This window comes from Amblyraja radiata, chromosome 10, assembly GCF_010909765.2.
Source record: "Amblyraja radiata isolate CabotCenter1 chromosome 10, sAmbRad1.1.pri, whole genome shotgun sequence".
Classification (NCBI taxonomy): Eukaryota; Metazoa; Chordata; class Chondrichthyes; order Rajiformes; family Rajidae; genus Amblyraja; species Amblyraja radiata.
The window spans coordinates 40,810,730-40,831,540 of NC_045965.1; the positions used below are offsets into that span (position 1 = coordinate 40,810,730).

Consider the following 20,811-nt stretch of genomic DNA (forward strand, 5'->3'; position numbering starts at 1 on the left):
CTTCCCTTCTTTAAGATATTCATTGAAAAACAATTTCATGACCAATGTTGTTGTTGTTGGCATCCGTCCATCTGTGAGAAATTATGGTGTGGCTTTGACATTGTCCTGCTTCGAGAGGGGAATCTTTTGTTTGCGGTTGCATTTCCTGCCGTAGCTGACTAGATCCCATGTTATGGCATATAATATTATAATACAGTTGACCTTATCCCCACGTTCAAAGCTAAATAAAAGTACTACAATTTCTTTACATTGTTTGTTTATCTCATTCAGCGAACAATTTTAATGAATGAGCATTGAATATTTGTGGGGATGGGGGAAGGGTGATGCTTGACTCTAGATCCCTCCATCTCAAACTGTTCTGAGTATCTTTGTGTTTACGTCTGAAAGTATGTGGAACTGCAAAAGTTTAGTCTAATTTCCTGGCACAAGCACAGATACCCTCTGTTTTAAGCCAGCATTATTTCTAAAGATGTTCTTACTCTGAAAATATATATAAATATTTTTGTAATTTTTAAATATTAGAATAAATGTATTTGGAAACAGGTTGTAGCACTGTGTAATGAGCCTTGTCATGTTCTGGCTTGTGAGAACTGTAAATTAGCCAACAGACCGTGATTATGAATACAACCATTTCATGAAAAGGATTTATATCCCAAATTTAACTAGGCTGTTTAATTTGTGTACATGTGGTTTGTGAACACGTCTCCAAATTAAAAACACCATAGGAATTTGTACAGGAGACACATTCAGTTAAATACCAGCAGATTAAAATAATCTCTGCGACTGTAGTTACTATCCCATTAAAGGTTAAATACATTCTTGCAAATTGATTATTTTGCATTAATGTCGTGTAGGTATATTGTTGTTAAATTATCAGATTTTGGATATAAACTTAACTGCCAAATAAGGTCGCTCATTTTCATATTTCACTGTACGTTGGTTAGGTTAAATGTTGCTGCCTTCATCAGCCTACCCCAAAAATATTTCATAGCATTGCGCAATGATTGCAATAGGAAATTTTTCCCAATCTCTCGTTTTAGTAATTTTATTTTATATGTAGACATGCAAACCTTTTTTTATTAATTTAGTACTCTAATACCAAAGTATTGGGCTGTGTAGGATATATAAAGATTGCGACTAGCAGAGTCCACCAGATTCAGGGACAGTTTCTTCCCAGCTGCTATCAGGTAACTGAACCTCCTATCAACAACTAGAGAGCAGTCCTGAGCTATTATCTGCCTCACTGGAGACGCATGGACTATTTTTATTCGGACTTTACAGGACTTTATCTGGCACTAAATGTTATTCCCATTATCATGTATCTGTACACTGTGGATTACTTGATTGTAATCATGTATAGTCTTTCTGTTAACTGGTTAGCACACAACAAAAGCTTTTCACTGTACCTATATGTGACATGTAACCATAAACTGAAATAAATATCCAAGTCACTAACAACAGAGGTCCAAACACAGATACCTGTGGAACACCACCGTTGACTTATAACCAGAATAACAGCCTTCCACTGCTAAGAGGGTCTTCTTTAGGTAAACCAGTTTTGAATCCAAACCACCAAGTCACCATGGATCCCATGCATCTTAATTTTCTGTATTAACCTACCATGAAGAATGCCTACTATAATCCAGGTTGACATCATCCAAAGCCCTATTCTCAACGATCACCTTCTTCACCTCCTTAAAAAATGTAATCACTTTCTTAAGACATGTCCATGACAGACATAACAAAATTCTGGTGTAACTCAACGGGAGAGGCAGCATCTCTGGAGAGAAGGGATGCTGCGATGCTGCCTGTCCCGCTGAGTTACTCCAGCATTTTGTGTCTATCTTCGACTTATACCAGCATCTGCAGTTCCTTCCTACACACCATGACAGACATGGCAGACAAAGCCATATTACCTGCCCTTAACTAATTCCATTCTCTTCCAAATGCGAGTAAATCCTATCGTGAAGAACTTTCTCCATTGTCTTTCCAGCCACTGACATGAGGCTTTGAGGTCTCTAATTTCTTGATTATCTTTACTTCCCCTGTTTAAAAAAGGAACAACATTGACTACTTGCCAGTCCTCCGGGAATTTGTCTGTGGCTAAAAGGATACAAAAAAATCTTCTCAAGTCCTCAGCAATCTTTTCTCTCAATAACCTGGTATAGATCTCATCAGACTCTGGGGATTTATCCACCTTAATGTTTTTCGAGAGACCCAATAGCATTTCCTTCCTGATCTCACATTAGTATTCCCACACTGATCTCACTATCCTCCTTGTCCTTCTCCTTGGTGAACATAGTTGCAAAATATTTGTTTAGTACCCTGCCTGCATCATCTGATGCATAAATTCCTTTATCCTACCTTTTGCCTAATTACCCATTTGCTTTTAATATATGTATGAAAAGTTTCATCTATGAAGTATCAGGTCATGCACATTGATAAGAGCCAAAGGCAGTCTATGAAATAAGTGTGGAGAGATTGCTAATGGGTTCAGTACAAAGGGATCTGCGTGTTCTTGTGCATAAATCACAAAAACGTTAGTATGCAATTGCAGCAAATAGTTAGGAAGGCAAGTGGCATTTTGGCCTTTAGTGCAGGGCATTTAAAGTTCAGAAATAGAGAAGTAATTTTAGAATTGTACAGGGTATTGATGAAGATACATCTGGAGGACTGTACACATTCTGAGTTCCCCTATTTAAGAAAATATATGCAAGCATTAAATGTGGTCCAAAAATGATACACTAAGCTAATTCCTGGAATGAGTGGATTGTCTTATCACGAGTGGCTAATGAAGTTGGATCTGTGTTCTTTGGAGTTTAGAAAAATAAGAACGGTTATCTTTTAGAAACATATACAGTGCCCTCCATAATGTTTGGGACAAAGACCCATCATTGATTTATTTGCCTCTGTACTCCACAATTTGAGATTTTTAATAGAAAACAATCACATGTGGTTAAAGTGCACATTGTCAGATTTTAATAAAGGCCATTTTTATACATTTTGGTTTCACCATGTAGAATTTACAGCAGTGTTTATACATAATCTCCCCATTTCAGGGCACCAGATGACAGATGTTGAGATGTCTCAAACAAGAAGATTTATTTTTAAGATAAATAAAGAGCAGGTCATTTAAAACTGAGCTGCACAGGATTATCAGAGAGTGGTGAATCTCAAAAACTGGGTTGCGCCACCAGCAGTGGCTGCCTCGCCAACAGTTTGTCTGTCCTTTCTTCATTTTGTTATTTTTAGTATGTGTTAAAAAGTATGTATTAGTATTCCTTTGTATGTGGGGGGTGGAGGGGAGAGTTGGGGGAAACTTTAAAAAAATTCTCTTACCTCGATGAAGGTGTGATTTTTTTTCTGTATCGTATCTCTGTGGCCTACCATCGTGGAGTTGGCGGCCTTTCATGGAGACCGACGGGCGCTCCAAGCCGTGGGAGTCTGCGGGACTTTTACATCGTGGAGCTTGCGATCCCTTTGCCGGGGATTGAAGCTCCAACCGCAGGGCCTGTGGACTTTAACATAGTGAAGCCCGCGGTCTCTGGTAAGAGGCCGATTCGGGAGCTCCATGCCGCGGAGAGAGTTTCAACCCCCCCAACGTGGGAGTTTGGATCACCCCGACGGGGGCTTCGATCATTTGCTGCGGGGGCTTTAATTGCCCCGACTGCGGATGGCTTGACTGCCCCGACCACGGGAGAATTAGAGGAAAAAGATTGAACTTTTTTGCCTTCCATCACAGTGAGGAATGTGGAATCCACTGTGATGGATGTTTATGTTAACTTTTATGTGGTTGTGTGTCTTGTTGCTTTTCACTTAGTATGGCTGTATGGTAACTCAAATTTCACTGTATCTTAATTGGTACATGTGACAATAAACTGACCTTGAAACCTTGAATCTCTGGAATGCTCTACCCCAGAGAAATGGATACAATTGTGAAAGATCAGGAAATTGAGGGCTCTGAACTAGCATAGAAGAAACAGCTTTGGCTTTTGGCCACGATCACATTGAATGGCAGGGCAGGCTTAAGAGGCCAGGTTGCCTTCTGCTCGTATTTTCTTCTGTTTTTGTGTAGTTGAATGTTAAAGGTTTCTCATTAATGCTTTGCCCTGGAAGCCATTGGAGAGGTTCTTTCAGACCATCAACCTGGACATTTGTGGATTTGTGCATCATTCACAATAAACAATAACCTGAATTTCTATGTCATTGGATCATTACAGGTTACATCTGAATCAAGGCCCACTCTAGTAATTAAATACTACCCATTACTGTACAACGAGGTTGCTCTCAAAGATGCAGAAGAACATGTCTGATTGTGACACTTATTCCAGGAAAGGTTTTTACCTTATTAATATCTAACCAATAGACTATGTCAGTTATTTTAATACGTACATGAATATTCCATTGTCCAGAAATTATCTTGACATTGCCTCAGTGCCTACTCCACTAGGTCTCTTAACTGGGCAGCACTGTGGCACAGTCGGTAGAGCCTCACAATGCCAGAGACATAGGTTCGATCCTGACCTCAGATGCTCCCCGCGCAGAGTTTGCACATTCTCCCTGTGACCGCGCGAGTTTCCGCCAGGTTTCCAGTTTCCAGGTCAAATAGAACAAGTTGTCCGATAACTTTAGGCTGTGCACGCCATACGCAAGAAGAAGAAGAAGCAAACAACAATCATCTTTCAAATAGACGTTGAACTTTACTTTTGTAGATTTGCTCACAGCATCGCCACTGCATGGTGTAAAAGATTTGATTTTACATTTTGCTGTCTTCTTCTTCGTTCACACTTTGAGTTTAATGCCTTAACTGCTCTGGGTGTTTATATTTTCCTGCTCAATGCTCTTCATTTCTTCTCTTTCCCCTTTCATTTAAGACATTCCTTACAACTCATCTCTTTATCCAATCTTTCAGTTAACGGTCCTGATTTTTCCTTTGTTCACTCTGTATCCATTTTCAAGTGATTTTGGTTCTTTGAAATGCTTTGGGTCACTACATGGTGTTGTGTACATTGCATCACTTTTTATACTGTGGAAGCTATGGGGCAACAGTATAATTCTACAATGCCTGGGGAGTCATGACAGTTCACAGCTCAAAGTCATACAGGAGTTTAGGGAGGAGATAGATGGGCCCAGATGGGCCGAGAGAGGGGAGGGAAATGAAACAGGAAGGAAAGGGGAATAGAAAGAATGGAGAGCATTGGGCAGGAGCAAGGGAGGGAGACGGATAGTACTCTGCATATTCACTTCTGTGTGAATAACTTCCCAAAATAGGATGCCTCACCTGCTATACCCTTGGTGCTTGAATCTGGATTTTCTTCCCTCAGTCTGATTTTTCAGTGACATTGTTGCAGTTGGTGAAAGTACAAAATGTGTGAGTGTTCCACCCTGCTTATGGCCATTATTCCTCAATCAACACCTGCAAAAAAAAACCCAGATGACGCTGTCATTTTATTCACTACTTGAGAACACAAATTGGCTCTTGGATTCACCAACATAACAATGGGATGCCCTGAAGGAAGGATAAGCTTCAATTTAAAACTCATTTTCTTTCTTCCTCTAACTTATGGATTTTGCTATGATTGACAACTATATGCGGTTAGCCAAAATTACAGAAAATGCTTTGAAGTTCTGAGCTCTTTTTTAGCATGTTGTCAACGTGACTGTGAAACTTGGCCAGTCCAAATGATATAGTGCAAAATCAGTAGTAACCTGTGATCTCACTCAGGCATGTTTAAATTTGCCATAATGGCCACTCCCAGAAAAATAACCATTTGCTTGCCTAATGATGGGAACTGAACATTTAGGGAGTGATGGCCTCTCTTTTTAATATTTCTAATGCTTGAACTGGTCTGCTATGATTGAGAGTACTTATGGCCACACAATTATAACCTTGAATCCTTGGAGGATAGGGAATTCTGTCACTTTATGAAATTGCAGAGCCTTGTTATATTACCAGATGTCCCTTTGGAGTGGGGAAGATGAATTGCCAGCTCTGGAGAAAAATGCTTGCCTGACTTTCTTAATGCATCTGTGCACAGCTGTTTATCTAATGTTACAGATGTCCCCAGTGAGAACCTAGAATGACCCCATAGCATGCGTGTTAAGGTCAGTCATTTACTTAACAGGCCCAAGTGATGGTGGGCTGTAAATCAATTTGCAGCATGTGTTATTACTTAGTGACAGCTTCCATCGGAAATCACAGCCCCTCTAGGCACTGCTCCTCAGTTTAATGCAGGGAGAGGAGCATTTGCCCGAATATTCTCGTCGGAGGGTACTACTGGTACCTGAGTACATTCTCATCAGCATGGCCTCTCTCTATACCATAAACACTTCTGCATCTTCCAAGAGACTTGGGAGGAATGGAATTCACAAAGAGAAAGGAATTCTGCCTCAACTTAAAGATGAGTAGTTACACCCTCATCAAATGAGTTGAGTTTAATTTATTGTCATGTGTACCGAGGTAAAGTGAAAAGCTTTTGTCATGTGCTAACCAGTCAGCAGAAAGACAATATGTGATTACATTCGAGCTATCCACAGCGTACAGATAAAGGGAATGATAAAGGGAATAATGTGATTAACGTTTAATGCAACCCCAGTAAAGTCCGATCAGACATAATCTGAGGGTCTCCAATGAGGCAGACAATAGACAATAGGTGCAGGAGTAGGCCATTCTGCCCCTCAAGCCAGCACCGACATTCAATGTGATCATGGCTGATCATCCATAATCAGTACCCTGTTCCTGCCTTCTCCCCATATCCCGACTCCGCTGTCTTTAAGAGCCCTATCTAGCTCTCTCTTGAAAGTATTCAGAGAACAGACCTCCTTCACCCCCTGAGGCAGAGAATTTCACAGATTCACAACTCTCTGTGTGAAAAAGTGTTTCCTCATCTCCGTTCTAAATGGCTTACCCCTTATTCTTAAACTGTGGCCCCTGGTTCTGGACTCCCCCAACATCGGGAACATGTTTCCTGCCTCTAGCGTGTCCAAACCCTTAATAATCTTATATGTTTCAATAAGATTGGTTATTGGTTAAAATTATCTTCCCTTCCCTACAGAGCAGTTAGCAAACCTGGATGTTTGCTTTCCATGAAGAGAACCCAGTACAGATATGGGCTGCGATGACTTTGATTGCAACAGGCTGAGTATGAGATTCAGTTGCAGGAGGTGACAAACTATTATTGTCTCTCTGTGGAAGCATCAACTCCTTGTGCATTTCAAAAATGCAGCATGTTGGCTCAGGCTCATATCTCTGTTGCAAATACTATATACAGAATACAATCTGCTCTGTTAGCTCAGTTTCCTATGGCTGCTGCTCTTCTTCCCAGAATGGACATTATAACAACCCTTGTGAACAAGAAGGCATGTAGCTGAAAGACCCCACTCAAAAGAGTTCTGAATGTAATGAAAATTTTATAAAGTGCACGCAGCCTCGCCTATTCCAAAAGAGGCCAACATTTTATTTAAGCATCAAAAAGTCACCACACTCACCGTTTTCTTAATGTAACACACAAGAGAGAGAGAAAACAAAGGAAACAAAGAAAATAAATATGTGAGCAAGAAGATCTTTTACTGAACATTTTGCCATGGAAAGATGATCTGGTGTAGATTGAGCTAAGTTAAAGAATTTTTAGAAGTGCTAAAAGATGCACAACCTGGCAATAAACCAGCAATTGCATGGATTTGCTCAATATCTGATTAAGCATCATGAGTGTCAAGCATATCAAACTGCTCAGAGATTTAATGCAGAAGGACTTAGAATTACTCTGAAGGGAATTTGAAAACTGGCACTGCAATGATTCAAAACAGCAGCTATCAGCATTCCTGTCCTCTGATATTATAATCTTGAAGAAGAGGTCACAAGAGATTTTGCGATGAAAAACTATTACAATTTATACAAATGGACACACTTAGATGGTTATCCTGGTCTTTAATCATTACTTCAAATAGGTCTTCAAAACCAGCTACCAGAAACAGATCCACAATCCCATTATGCATCTTTTACTGGGAAACGTCTTGCACTGACTGACTGCACATTGCATCTGCTTCTGAAAATGCTATTTCAAACCATGACTATGTTATGAGATATGACAACTGGTCATTGAATCTCACAGGCAAAAACTTGGTTCAGATGTTTAGAATGGTGAAGATTGTAGCATCATGTGGGCCCATGGTTTCAGTAGTGGTAAAGGATAATGTTCTTGCCCTGTAGCCTTGTTAGAGAAAACAGGAAACATGATGTACAGTGTCCCATCCTTCTTCATTACAATTACAGTCAAGCTGATTGATGGGGCACTCATTGTTGTAGAAGCAATGGTGTCCTATCTGACTATATAACTCAAGTTTCCTCTATGTACACATTTAAAGCCAACATTTCAAGATTTGCAACATATTGATCCAAACCTCTGATGTGAAACCTGATGCATTATTTTCCATTAACTTGTTTTATTCTAACACAAGTTGGTTCATAGTATATTTTCTGACCTGATTGGTATTAAATTTACAAGCTTTGTGAGTGTTCTGTTCTTTGTCAATCTTACTAAAGCGTTTGACACTGTCTTGAGGGCCTAGAGCAAAGTATGGTTGCCCAAAAAAAAATGCATAACAGATGCATAACTATTGTACGGAGATCGATGGTCGGCACAGACTTGATGGGCCAAAGGGCCTGTCTCTAAAATAAATGAAACTAATTGGGCAAATTCAGACAAATTTAATTGTGCTCAGGTTAACTTTAATCGACCAGTTACAATTTTGTTCATCTGATTCTAAACAAGGGAAACAATTTCTGAGGATAGTGGGCGGCACAGTGGCACAGTTAGTAGAGCTGTTGCCTCACAGCGCCAGAGACATGAATTCGATCCTGACCTTGAATGCTGTCTGCGTGGAGTTTGCACATTCTCCCTGTGACCGCGTGGGTTTCATCTGGGTGCTCCAGTTTCCTCCCACATCCTAAAGACATGCGAGCTTGAGTGGATGATAAAGTGGGATAACATGGAATTAGTGTTAATGGGTAATTGATGGTTGGCCTGGACTTGGTGGGCTGAAGAGCCTGTTTCCATACTGTTTCTCTAAACTAGAGAAAGCGAGTGGAATATTGTTCTTAATGTGTGAGTAACTGTCTCATAAAAATCTGAATGCTTCCATTTGCTATGTAAGTGAGCTTGGAAGGTGATATTAAACATCGTCATCCGAGCTGGTCACCATTCAATAATCGCTTGGGTCTACACCAGCCGTTTATAAATAAAAAATGGTTCACATGGTCTATAGTCTGAAGGGTCCCGACCTGAAACATCACCCATCCATTTTGCCCAGAGATGCTGAGTTACTCCAGCACTTTGTGTCTATCTTCGGTAGAAACCAGCATCTGCAGTTCCTTTCTACACACGGTTTGCATGACGTTGGTTGCATAGCTATGATTCAGATTAGCTATCCTTAATCTTGTTTTTAATCAGACATGGTGTCAGGTACATATGAAGTGCTCACAGTGACTCTCTTTTGATTTAATATGATGAAGCATCTCATTGGACTGTTGAATACATGATCAAGGCCCCACAGCATTCCTATATTTTCTGCCATGTGTCAATAGGTGAGACTTTTAATGTTTTGAGATCTTTGGTGTTAATCAGTTGCAGGGAGAGATGAAGAGCTTCTCGGCAGGAGTATTTGGTGGTCTTCACTGATGGGCTACTTGGCTTACTGTCACATTCCTTCTCATGAACTCATGACAGTTCTGTGCAAGGGCTGAGTCTCAAACTGACAGTGTTGGTTAAAGCTTGTCATGATATGTACCATCTCAATCATGCTACCTCTGGATGCTGAGGGGCTGGGTTTGTGTTACCACCTTTTGAATGCTGTCCAGATGCATTGTTCAAGTAGAAAACACGAGACATTGACATATTGTAAGACAATGTATTGAACTAATGGTACAAAGAACAAGGATTTATTTACTGTATATATTATGAATAAAGATATTTTTGTAAACAGAACTGCATATCCATCTATTGTGTATTTTCTTGCCCATTTTGTTTGCAAATATCAGATCCTGGGGCCAAATTGCAAGCACCTCCATTTCAGCTGGTTCCAGCTAATTTGTGGATTACTTCAATCCTCCTCATGATTGAAGTTTATTGAGGTTGCAGATGTTGTTATATGTTTATGAATTGTGAGATTATGACTAAGAATGACTCCAGGCACTTTTGAGCAATACACACTGTCATAATTCATTACCACAGAAGGGTTCAAATATATTGTCACACCCTTTGCTTGGATGAAATGAACAGCAGTATCCAACTTCAACTGAATGATTGAATAAAGTTACCACATTATCCCATCCAGCTGGGCACGAATTCATGCTAAATGCCTAACTCAAAGTCAACTCGATAATAAATGTCCTCCTACTTCTTCTTCTTCTATGTTTTTGGCGGTTGGCAAACAACTTTTTAGTGCATTACCGCCACCAACTGGTATGGAGTGTGGATCAAATAACATTATAACTTATATACTAATAACCTATATCTTTCCGAACAAATTGGTTTCCCTGAGAAAAAGCAATAGGATTTGACAGCACTTATATGAATTATTTTGTAAAACATCTATTAAATCAAATTGTACTTTTTCTTTTCTGAATCGTTCACTCATTTGTCTTCTTTCTTCCAACAAATGTCCTCACTGGTTCAAATGGTTATAAGCGATGTAAAAGGTGAATGATATCAGAAGAGCATGTTGTTCAATTGTCAAGATTTGCTAATTTGCGTCATGGCACATACACAGAGTTGTTTGACTGGATAGCATAGCAGTTATTAGCTGTTGTGTGTCTGTGGATAATCCCTCGGTAACCAATAAAATTCGGATGACATCTTCATGTAAGATGACCAAACAAAACATTGGGAAGATATTAAACTTTGATCCTTGATATAAAATCCACCAGATGGCCACCAATTTCATCTCTTTCCTGACAATATTTAAGGCTAACTCAATTTGCAATTTTGGCATCATATGTGACTCCAAGAGTACCTACATCCGTCACTTCCTTTGTCGCCGTGTATCTGTTGCTCCAAATCTTATCCATGTCTTTTTACTTCTAACCTTGATTATTCTAGTGCTCCCTGCCTTCCACCTTCAAAAGGATGATCAAAATTTTAAGAATAAGGAGTAAGCCATTTAGAACGGAGACGAGGAAACACTTTTTCTCACAGAGAGTGGTGAGTCTGTGAAATTCTCTGCCTCAGAGGGCGGTGGAGGCGGGTTCTCTGAATGCTTTCAAGAGAGAGCTTGATAGGGCTCTTAAAAATAGAGGAGTCAGGAGATATGGGGAGAAGGCAGGAACGGGGTACAGATTGGGGATGATCAGCCATGATCACATTGAATGGCGGTGCTGGCTCAAAGGGCCAAATGGCCTACTCCTGCACCTATTGTCTATTGTCTAAAACATATGTTACCCTTGTCCCTCACTAGTTCCCATTCATATGATCCATGTGTTCGCTGAGCCTCATTGACCCCAAGTTTAACAGTGCCCCAGTTTCAAATGCTTAAATGTTTGTTTTAAAATCCAAATCAGAGCCTCGTAACTCACTATACCTGAGTTTATTCCACACTCCTTTGTGAAATCTGTGCCTTATGATATTCTTTGTGACTTATGATCATTTGATTATCACTGCATTAATTATTCCACAATAAGCACTCATGCTTTCAGCTGCCAAGGGCCCAAGCTCTGGCATTTCCTTCCTTTTTTAAGCTCTCTCTCAAAAACCAAACTCTTTGACCAAATCATTGTTCATCTACCTTAATATCTCCTTATGTAGTTTGTGCCCAATTTTGTTTGCCAATGCCTCTTTGCCATGCCTTTGGGGATTTTACTGTTAGCGACGTTAGATATATGCAAGTTTTTTTATTCCGCTTTTCTATTGACTCAATGTTGATCGCCAGCTTCACTGAGAATACTGAATGTAATAATCTAAATATTTGAGATTTTGGAGTAACAGCATTTCCTTGTGCTTCTTGCATCCTTAGTTGGTGATTTTCAAGAGCTGAAAAACCATTCAACTGCACCATTATTATCGCCATATCCCCAGGTCCCCAAACAATGTTGAAGGATAGCCATGGACTGTGCTTTTTTGTAATCGCACGTACTGATACGGCTTACCAGCACCTCTAAAGAGTTAAATGTCATTATTTTTATTTCCAGTCACCTCACACCTGTGTTTATTAAAGATGGGCACTGGCACCATATTGTTTACACAAGGTCTTACTTTGATCATTAATTCTTGGCATTTTTTTTTGATTGCAGTAATTGTATGGGTACGTCTCCAAAATAATATTAATCCCTCTGATGTAAAAAAGAGGCACAGCTATGTGCGTATCACATATGAGAAAGAGTTAGGTGCAAGTAAAGCAGGAAGAGCTGATGGAATCAATGAAATGAAGAATCAGAAATGGTCTTAATTAATTAACAACTGAAAACATAATTTGCCCAAGGTTAATCAGATAAAATGTACGCATATTATGACCTTAATTCTCAATCTACACTCTTTTTCTCCTGAATTTGCAACTCTGCCCTGCCATACGCCATGGATAATAGTTATATAGATGAAACTATCACAAGATATTTAGTCTAACATAAATTGCAAAGGTATGGTTGTGTTCTGATAATAGTATTTACTTGTTGCCATCTAGTGGCAGCAATCTTTCTTAGAGTTGTGGATGTAGCCCAGTACATCACACACCAGACTCTCCACCATTGACTCCATCTACAACGCATGCTGCCGTGGGGAACATAATTAATGACTTTTTTCCCCACTCGTCATTCCTTCTTCCCCCTCCTCACATTAGGCAGGAGATACAGAAGCCTGAAAGCATGCACCACCAGACTCAGGAACAGCTTTTTCTGCTGTTATCACACTTCTGAACAGTCCTTCCATAAGCTACGGTACTGTTCATTTCACCTCTACCTCATTGCGGACATTGGACTTTGTTTCTGGGACTGATGCGCTATAATGGGGTTGGAGATTGCAACTTTCACATGGTCCGCCCTGTTTCGACGAATGCAATCAACCTGGCGTGCACAATCAAATAAGATCAAATAGAACAAGTTGTCCTACAACTTTAGGCTGTGCACGCCATACGCAAGAAGAAGAAGATGCGCTACAATGCTGAGAACTATGTTCTGCACTCTTCATCTTTCCCTTTGCTCTTGTAGTTGAGTTTGGCTTGATTGTATTTATGTATAGTAGTATCTGAATTGATTGGATAGCATGCAAAACAAAGCTTTTCCCTGTACCTTGGTACATGTGACAATTATAAACAAATCCAAACTTTGATAATTATTCACCGAAGTGCTGTTAGTAATCACATGAGATGTATTGCCTAGTACCTGCTGTGGTATTGGAACTGTTAGTATTTAACATTTCTTATCTCAGATCATATGATGAAGGGATTGCAGGTGTTTGGAAAAAGGCCCATAGTAATTTGACCTTCACATTTCTGACAAAGTGTTTAAGAGATTAAGATCAATAGGTTAGAATTATACAATATACTGGAATGGGTATTGTGGCATTTCAGGCTTGTCTGCCATTGTGGCTGATCAGACTGTAACCTCACATTGCCTTCCTTTCTTTCAAAGGTAACCTTTCACTGATACAGTTACCTGATGCTCTCTGTGCCAAGCTTACACATTCATCTTGTGACCATGTGGGTTTCCCACTCCAATTTCCTTCCATTTTCAAAGAAGCGCAGGTAGGTTAATTGGCTACTGTAAGTAAGTCCTGATGCAGGTAAGTGACAAAAGATTTAAATGGGTGTGATAGGAATAAGGTGCAGGGTTACAGGGTAATTTTTCTATTCTTATTCAGTGATTATTTATTTTTAAATAGTTACATCTAATTCTAGATTCTCATAGAAGAAGATACTTCTTCATATCATCCCTGTTGCTCCAAGGGTTAATCTACATTTCCGTTCTCTGGGCAATAGCTGTGCCAACCTGCATCACAACAATAAATGCAATAAGGAAACTATTTTTGACTTATTTCCATAGTTCTTTACATTGCATTCACGAGAGTTCTTGATCCATACTTGTCCATCCCAACATGAATTAGGACTCCAAGTAAAAGTGATGTTCCCAAGGTTGATTGTTTGCAATCAATAAATCCTGGGCCTTACAGCAATGCCCACAGCCCATGAATAAAAACACCATCTACCTTTGCCCATAGCATTTATTATATTAACAAAAATCTTTTAATCTCAGTTTTAAAAATAACAATGTGCCTGTCGTTAATTGTTGTGAAAGAATACCAAACTTCCACTGCTCTTTGAATGGAGAAATGTTTCCTACTTTCCACTTTTTAAAGGTCAATCTATACATTTTAGGCTATTTCCCTCATGCTGGACACTCCAACCAGCAGAAATAATTCCTTCATTTTTACCATATGTGCATATGGAGAACATATTACTTTCTGTAGACCATATATTATATGGTTCATATAAAGTTCCTCTCCCCTCCTTCCCCTTTTGGATTGCCTCCTTCTCCATGGTGCATTTGTTAACATAGAAACATAGAAAATAGGTGCAGGAGTAGGCCATTCGGCCCTTCGAGCCTGCACCGCCATTCAATATGATCATGGCTGATCATCCAACTCAGTATCCTCTACCTGCCTTCTCTCCATACCCCCTGATCCCTTTAGCCACAAGGGCCACATCTAACTCCCTCTTAAATATAGCCAATGAACTGGCCTCAACTACCTTCTGTGGCAGAGAATTCCAGAGATTCACCACTCTGTGTGAAAAATGTTTTTCTTATCTCGGTCCTAAAAGATTTCCCCCTTATCCTTAAACTGTGACCCCTTGTTCTGGACTTCCCCAACATCGGGAACAATCTTCCTGCATCTAGCCTTTCCAACCCCTTAAGAATTTTGTAAGTTTCTATAAGATCCCCCCTCAATCTTCTACATTCTAGTGAGTACAAGCCGAGTCTATCCAGTCTTTCTTCATATGAAAGTCCTGACATCCCAGGAATCAGTCTGGTGAACCTTCTCTGTACTCCCTCTATGGCAAGAATGTCTTTCCTCAGATTAGGAGACCAAAACTGTACGCAATACTCCAGGTGTGGTCTCACCAAGACCCTGTACAACTGCAGTAGAATCCCCCCTGCTCCTATACTCAAATCCTTTTACTATGAATGCTAACATACCATTCGCTTTCTTCACTGCCTGCTGCACCTGCATGCCTACTTTCAATGACTGGTGTACCATGACACCCAGGTCTCGTTGCATCTCCCCTTTTCCTAATCGGCCACCATTCAGATAATAATCTACTTTCCTGTTTTTGCCACCAAAGTGGATAACCTCACATTTATCCACATTATACTGCATCTGCCATGCATTTGCCCACTCATCCAGCCTATCCAAGTCACCTTGCAGCCTCCTAGCATCCTCCTCACAGCTAACACTGCCCCCCAGCTTAGTGTCATCCGCAAACTTGGAGATGTTGCATTCAATTCCCTCGTCCAAATCATTAATATATATTGTAAATAGCTGGGGTCCTAGCACTGAGCCTTGCGGTACCCCACTAGTCACTGCCTGCCATTGTGAAAAGGACCCGTTTACTCCTACTCTTTGCTTCCTGTCTGCCAGCCAGTTCTCGATCCACATCAATACTGAACCCCCAATACCGTGTGCTTTAAGTTTGTATACTAATCTCTTATGTGGGACCTTGTCGAAAGCCTTCTGAAAGTCCAGATATAACAAATCCACTGGTTCTCCCTTATCCACTCTACTAGTTACATCCTTGAAAAATTCTATAAGATTCGTCAGACATGATTTACCTTTCATAAATCCATGCTGACTTTGTCCAATGATTTCACCACTTTCCAAATGTGCTGCTATCCCATCTTTAATAACTGACTCTAGCAGTTTCCCCACTACCGATGTAAGACTAACTAACTAACTTAACATTCACAGTCCATTCAACAACCTTTCTCTTTGGTCTCTTTCTAACGGTTCACCTTACTCTGTAAACTATTGCTTTAATACCACATCTCACCATGGGGTTGATACCAGGAACTAGAGCAAACAATCCAGAAAACACTTCCTGCTCTTTATGTTTCAGTGGCTCGATCTCAGAGATATTATGTGCATATTTATTATGAATATAATATTCATTGAGAATGGCCAAACTGTCTGCAAACCCACAAATATTCACTTTAGAAGCACAATGTACTGTGTAATATATTGCTCTATTTTATTAGTATATGTTTTTACATATGCTGACAAATTTTGCTGAAGACTACTGGGCAACACAATATCCTGAATTGAATAGCAAGGGCTTCTGCTCCAGAATGTTAGACTTCAAGCCAAGCTAGCCAAGGACAGCTACAATGCTGACATCTACTGGAGAAAGTTGAAATTTGTCCAAGTTCATAAAAAGGAAGAATCCAATTGTCAGTTACCATATCATTGGTCTATTCTCAATCATCAACAGAGTAATGTAAGATGTAGATGCAAGGAACTGCAGATGCTGGTTTAAACCATAGCCCAAAAAAGCTAGGTCAAAACCCTTCTTCAGATGGAGTCTCGACCCGAAAAGTCACCCATTCCTTCTCTCCAGAGATGCTGCCTGTCCCGCTGAGTTACTCCAACTTTTTGTGTCTATCTCTGGAGAACACGCGATCTACCGGTTGCTGAACAATTTAACTCCCCCTCCAATTCCCATACTGACCTTTCTGTCTGAGCTTCCTTCACTGTCAGAGTGAGGCCCTACGCAAATTGGAGGAACAACACCTCATATTTCGCTCGGGCAGCTTACAACCCAGCGGTATGAATAATGATTTCTCTAACCAAGTAATCCTTGCTTTCCCTCTCACTCTGTCCTTCTCAGACCCTAGTTCTCTGACTAGTTTCACTGTCCTGATTAATTTTACTGATTGTATGCCTTGTTTTCACCTTCCCCCTCAGCCAACAATGAACCATTCGACATTTTCTAGATAGACACACAGTGGAGTAACACAGTGGGACAGGTAGCACCTCTGCAAAGAAGGTATGGGAGACATTCCGGATCACGACCCTTCTTCAGACTGAGTCAGGGGAGAGGGCGACACGGAGATATGGAAGGGTAAAGGTGTAAAAATGACAGATCAACGAGGACGCTGGTCAAGGAAAATGTAGAATGGTTCATTGTTGAAGAAAGGTCTCATAAAAATTATGTTAATGCTAAATATTTTGGATAAGGTTCATACCAGGAAAAATCCAATTGAATTGAATTGAATCAATTTTATTGCCCAAGTATGTATACACACAAGGAATTTACCTTGGTGCTTTGCTCACAAGTAACAACACGATATACAGCAGACAATAAAAAATAAAACATTATAATTTAAACATGTGAAGAATGAAATAAAATATCAGAGCAAAAGGAGGCTACAGACTTTTGGTTGTTGAGTAGAGCTATTGCTCATGGAAAAAAGCTGTTTTTATATCTCGCTGTGGTGGCTTTTTGACAGAGGGAAGTGCTTCAAAGAGTTTGTGGCCAGGGTGAGAGGTGTCAGAGATGATCTTACCCACTTGCTTCCTGGCCCTTGCAGTTGTACAGTTCGTCGATGGGGGGAAGGTTGCACCCAACAACCTTCTCGGCTGATCAAACAATGCGCTGAAGTTTTGGATGTCATGCTTGGCGGCTGAGTCAAACAGACCATGATGGAGAAGGTGAGGACAGACTCTATGATGGCAGTATAAAACTGGACCATCATTGCCTGTGGCAGATTGTGTTTTCTCAGCTGCTGCAGGATGTACATCCTCTGTTGGGCCTTTTTGGTTGTGGACTCGATGGTGGCCTCCATTTAAGGTGCCTGACTTAAATGACTCCACAGATGTGACTGCAGTGTTGTTGATGGTCAGTGGGGGAGGGGAGGCTCTCCTAAAATCTACAATCAATTCCACTGTCGTAAGAGCATCCATATACTATTCAACAATCATTGCAAAGCCACAAACATGCAAGTGTTTCATTGTCTGAAGAATTAATACGGTAAAATATCTTGGACATTTTATTACAGAACAAATGATAGATGATGAGGATATTTATAGGCAACGCCATATGATGAATGCACAAGCAAACATTCTCATACACAGGTTTAGTGCATGTACAGATGGAGTGAAGTTGCCTCTGTTCAGAACATATTGTACACTACTCTATACTGCACATCTGTGGTCAAACTACAGAAAAGCAAGTATACAGAGACTTAAAGTAGCTTATAATGATGCCATGAGAATATTACTTAAGAGACCTAGATGGTGTAGTGCAAGTGAAATGGTTGTGGCTGCAGGAGCCAATTACAAACTGCCTTAAGAAATCTTATGTATAAATTTATTTGCCGGATTAATGACTCTGAAAATGAAACCATCTTGGCCTCATCAAACATAAGGTTTAGCACTACACGCTACCAATCCCAGCTGTGGAGACATTGGTATTGTTGTCTCGTTGCTGGACACTGATTTTTTAAATTCTTGATCTTAAACCATGTATTGTGCTTTTGTATGTAATTTATTATGCTTTTGTAAGTAATTTACTGTTCTTTTGTACGTAATTTATTGTGCTTTTGTATGCAATTTATTCTATGTAATGTTTTGTCTTTTATCTGGACCTTGAGTCTGTAATAAAAAGTAAGTAAGGAAGGGTCTCTACTGGAAAGGTCTCCCATTCCTTCTCTCCAGAGATGCTGCCAGTCCCGCTGAGTTACTCCAGCATTTTGTGTTTATCTTCGGTTTAAACCAGCACCTGCAGTTCCTTCGTGCGGCATACGATCAGTAAAATTTAGTCAGAAGGGCAGTGAAACTAGTCGGAAAACTAGGATGGGGGGAGGGACGACGAGAGGGAGAAAGAAAGGATGATTGGAATGTTTTCACACCTCACCCTTCCATATCTCTAAACACCCTCTCCCCTGACTTTCAATCTGAAGAAGGGTCTCGACTCGGAACGTCACCCATTCCTTCTCTCCAGAGACGCTGCCTGTCCAGCTGAGTTACTCCGCAATTTTGTATCTATCGTCGGTGTAAACCATCATCTGCAGTTCCTCCCCGCACATAATTAAAGCCTGTTGCCTGGTTACCAAAGGCCCGGTCGGCAGCAGAGGATGGCGGCCGTGGAGACCACAGATACTAGAGGAGCCCCGCTATAGGATGTTTGGTAGGGACGGTCTATTCCCGGCCAGGACCCGGAAGTGAATGGGCGGGGTGGGCTGGTAGCAGGGGTCCAGGCCCGGGCCTGCAGCTGGAATCCGGATCGGGGAGTCGCCTGGTCCCCGGGATGGTCATCTATGGTGGCGACTAAAGGCCGCAGCGGACGGCAGCAGCAGCAGCAGCTCGCCTCCGATGGACGAGTGGAAGCCGAACCCTCGGGCCAAGCCGTTCGTCCCGCGGCGGCACAGGAGCTGGTTCATCGCCTGGAAGTACAGGCTGAGGGGGCAGCGGTCGGTCAGGAGGCTGTGCCAGGTGAGGGAGGCCCTAGTCCGGGATCCAACCGGCCCCGAGAGAAGCACAGCGACCTGGCGGGGAGGAGGAATTGGAGAGGGGGGAAGCAGCGGGGAGGAGAGGAGGGATAGGGGAGGAGCAATGAGGAGGAGGCTCAGACAACTATACAATAACACAAAGAAATTCTGCAAGCCTGTGAAAAGCAAAATATTGCAAAAAAGCAAGACATTGGTGCAAAGTACAAATTGTAAAAACAAGCCCATGGTAGTGCAAGAGGTGGTATGTCGTGTTCTGTTGCCACGGTAGGATTAGGGTTGTGTGGATCAGTTCAAGAAACTGATAGTGTAGGAAAACAGCTGTTCCTGAACCTGGTGGCGTGGGGTTTCAGTATCTCCTGCCTGACATTAGCAGTGAGGAAAAAGGCCCTTGACCAGATGATGGGGATCCTTGATGATAAATGCCATCTCCTTAAGGCTGTGCCTCGTTAAGATGCTTTGGATGTTGTGAAGAATTGTGCCCGTGATAGACATGGCAAAGTCCACCGTCCTCTGCCGTCTCTTGTGTCCATGTGCTTTGGGATTGCTGTACTGGGCCATTGTACACACCATCAGTGTACTTTTTGCAGTACAACTGTAGAACTTTGTCAGATTATTCAGTGACAAGCCAAATCTTTTTGAACTTCAAAGAAAGTAGATGGATTGGCACGCCACATATGTGATTAATTTATGTGCTGGGCCCAGGAATTAAAAACTCTTCCTACTCCCAATTCACCAATGGAAACTGGCATTTGATCTCCCAATTTTCCCTTTCTGAAGTCAACAATTAATTCCTTGGTCTTGTTGATGTTGAATGAGAGGTTGTTGTGTGGCATCATGCAACCAGATGTTCTATCTCTCGTATACCAACTCATCACTATCTATGATTCAGCTAACCACATTGGTGTCATTGATGAATTTCTAAGCGGCATTGGAGCTGCGCTTTGCCATGCTCACACGGACATGGGTGTAACGAGAGTAGAGCAGGGGGATAAGCACGCAACCTTGTGGTGGGCCTGTGTTGCTGGTCAGTTGAAAAAGTTACTTTTATAACTACTAAACAGGTTCGCTTCTTAATAAACAGACACCACACAAAATGTTTGGTAGACCAGTTCAAAACTTTACTTATTATCGGCCGATGGAAGGGAGGGAGAACTCCAGTCAAGTGACCAATGTAGACACTTGACCGTCCTCAGTCCACTTCCCTGAACAACAGAATTACATCGCATTTTATAGTGTTTCTTTGTCACCTTAGCACATTCCACAGACATTAGTCATGGTCAGAGGTACAGGAAAAGGTTTCTTCAGAATGCATCACATCAAAGGCA

At 41.1% G+C, this 20,811-nt stretch overlaps 1 protein-coding gene across 1 annotated transcript in view; it reads left to right on the plus strand.

The window, feature by feature from the left end:
• The first annotated feature begins 19,104 nt into the window (after nucleotides 1–19,104).
• The window catches only part of pomgnt1 (protein O-linked mannose N-acetylglucosaminyltransferase 1 (beta 1,2-)), a 41,494-nt gene continuing 39,787 nt past the window's right edge, over nucleotides 19,105–20,811 (plus strand). Inside the window, exon 1 of the mRNA XM_033028649.1 lies at nucleotides 19,105–19,469. Within this exon, the coding sequence (XP_032884540.1) occupies nucleotides 19,350–19,469 (120 nt within the window). The 5' untranslated portion in view covers nucleotides 19,105–19,349. The remainder of the gene's footprint in view (nucleotides 19,470–20,811) is intronic.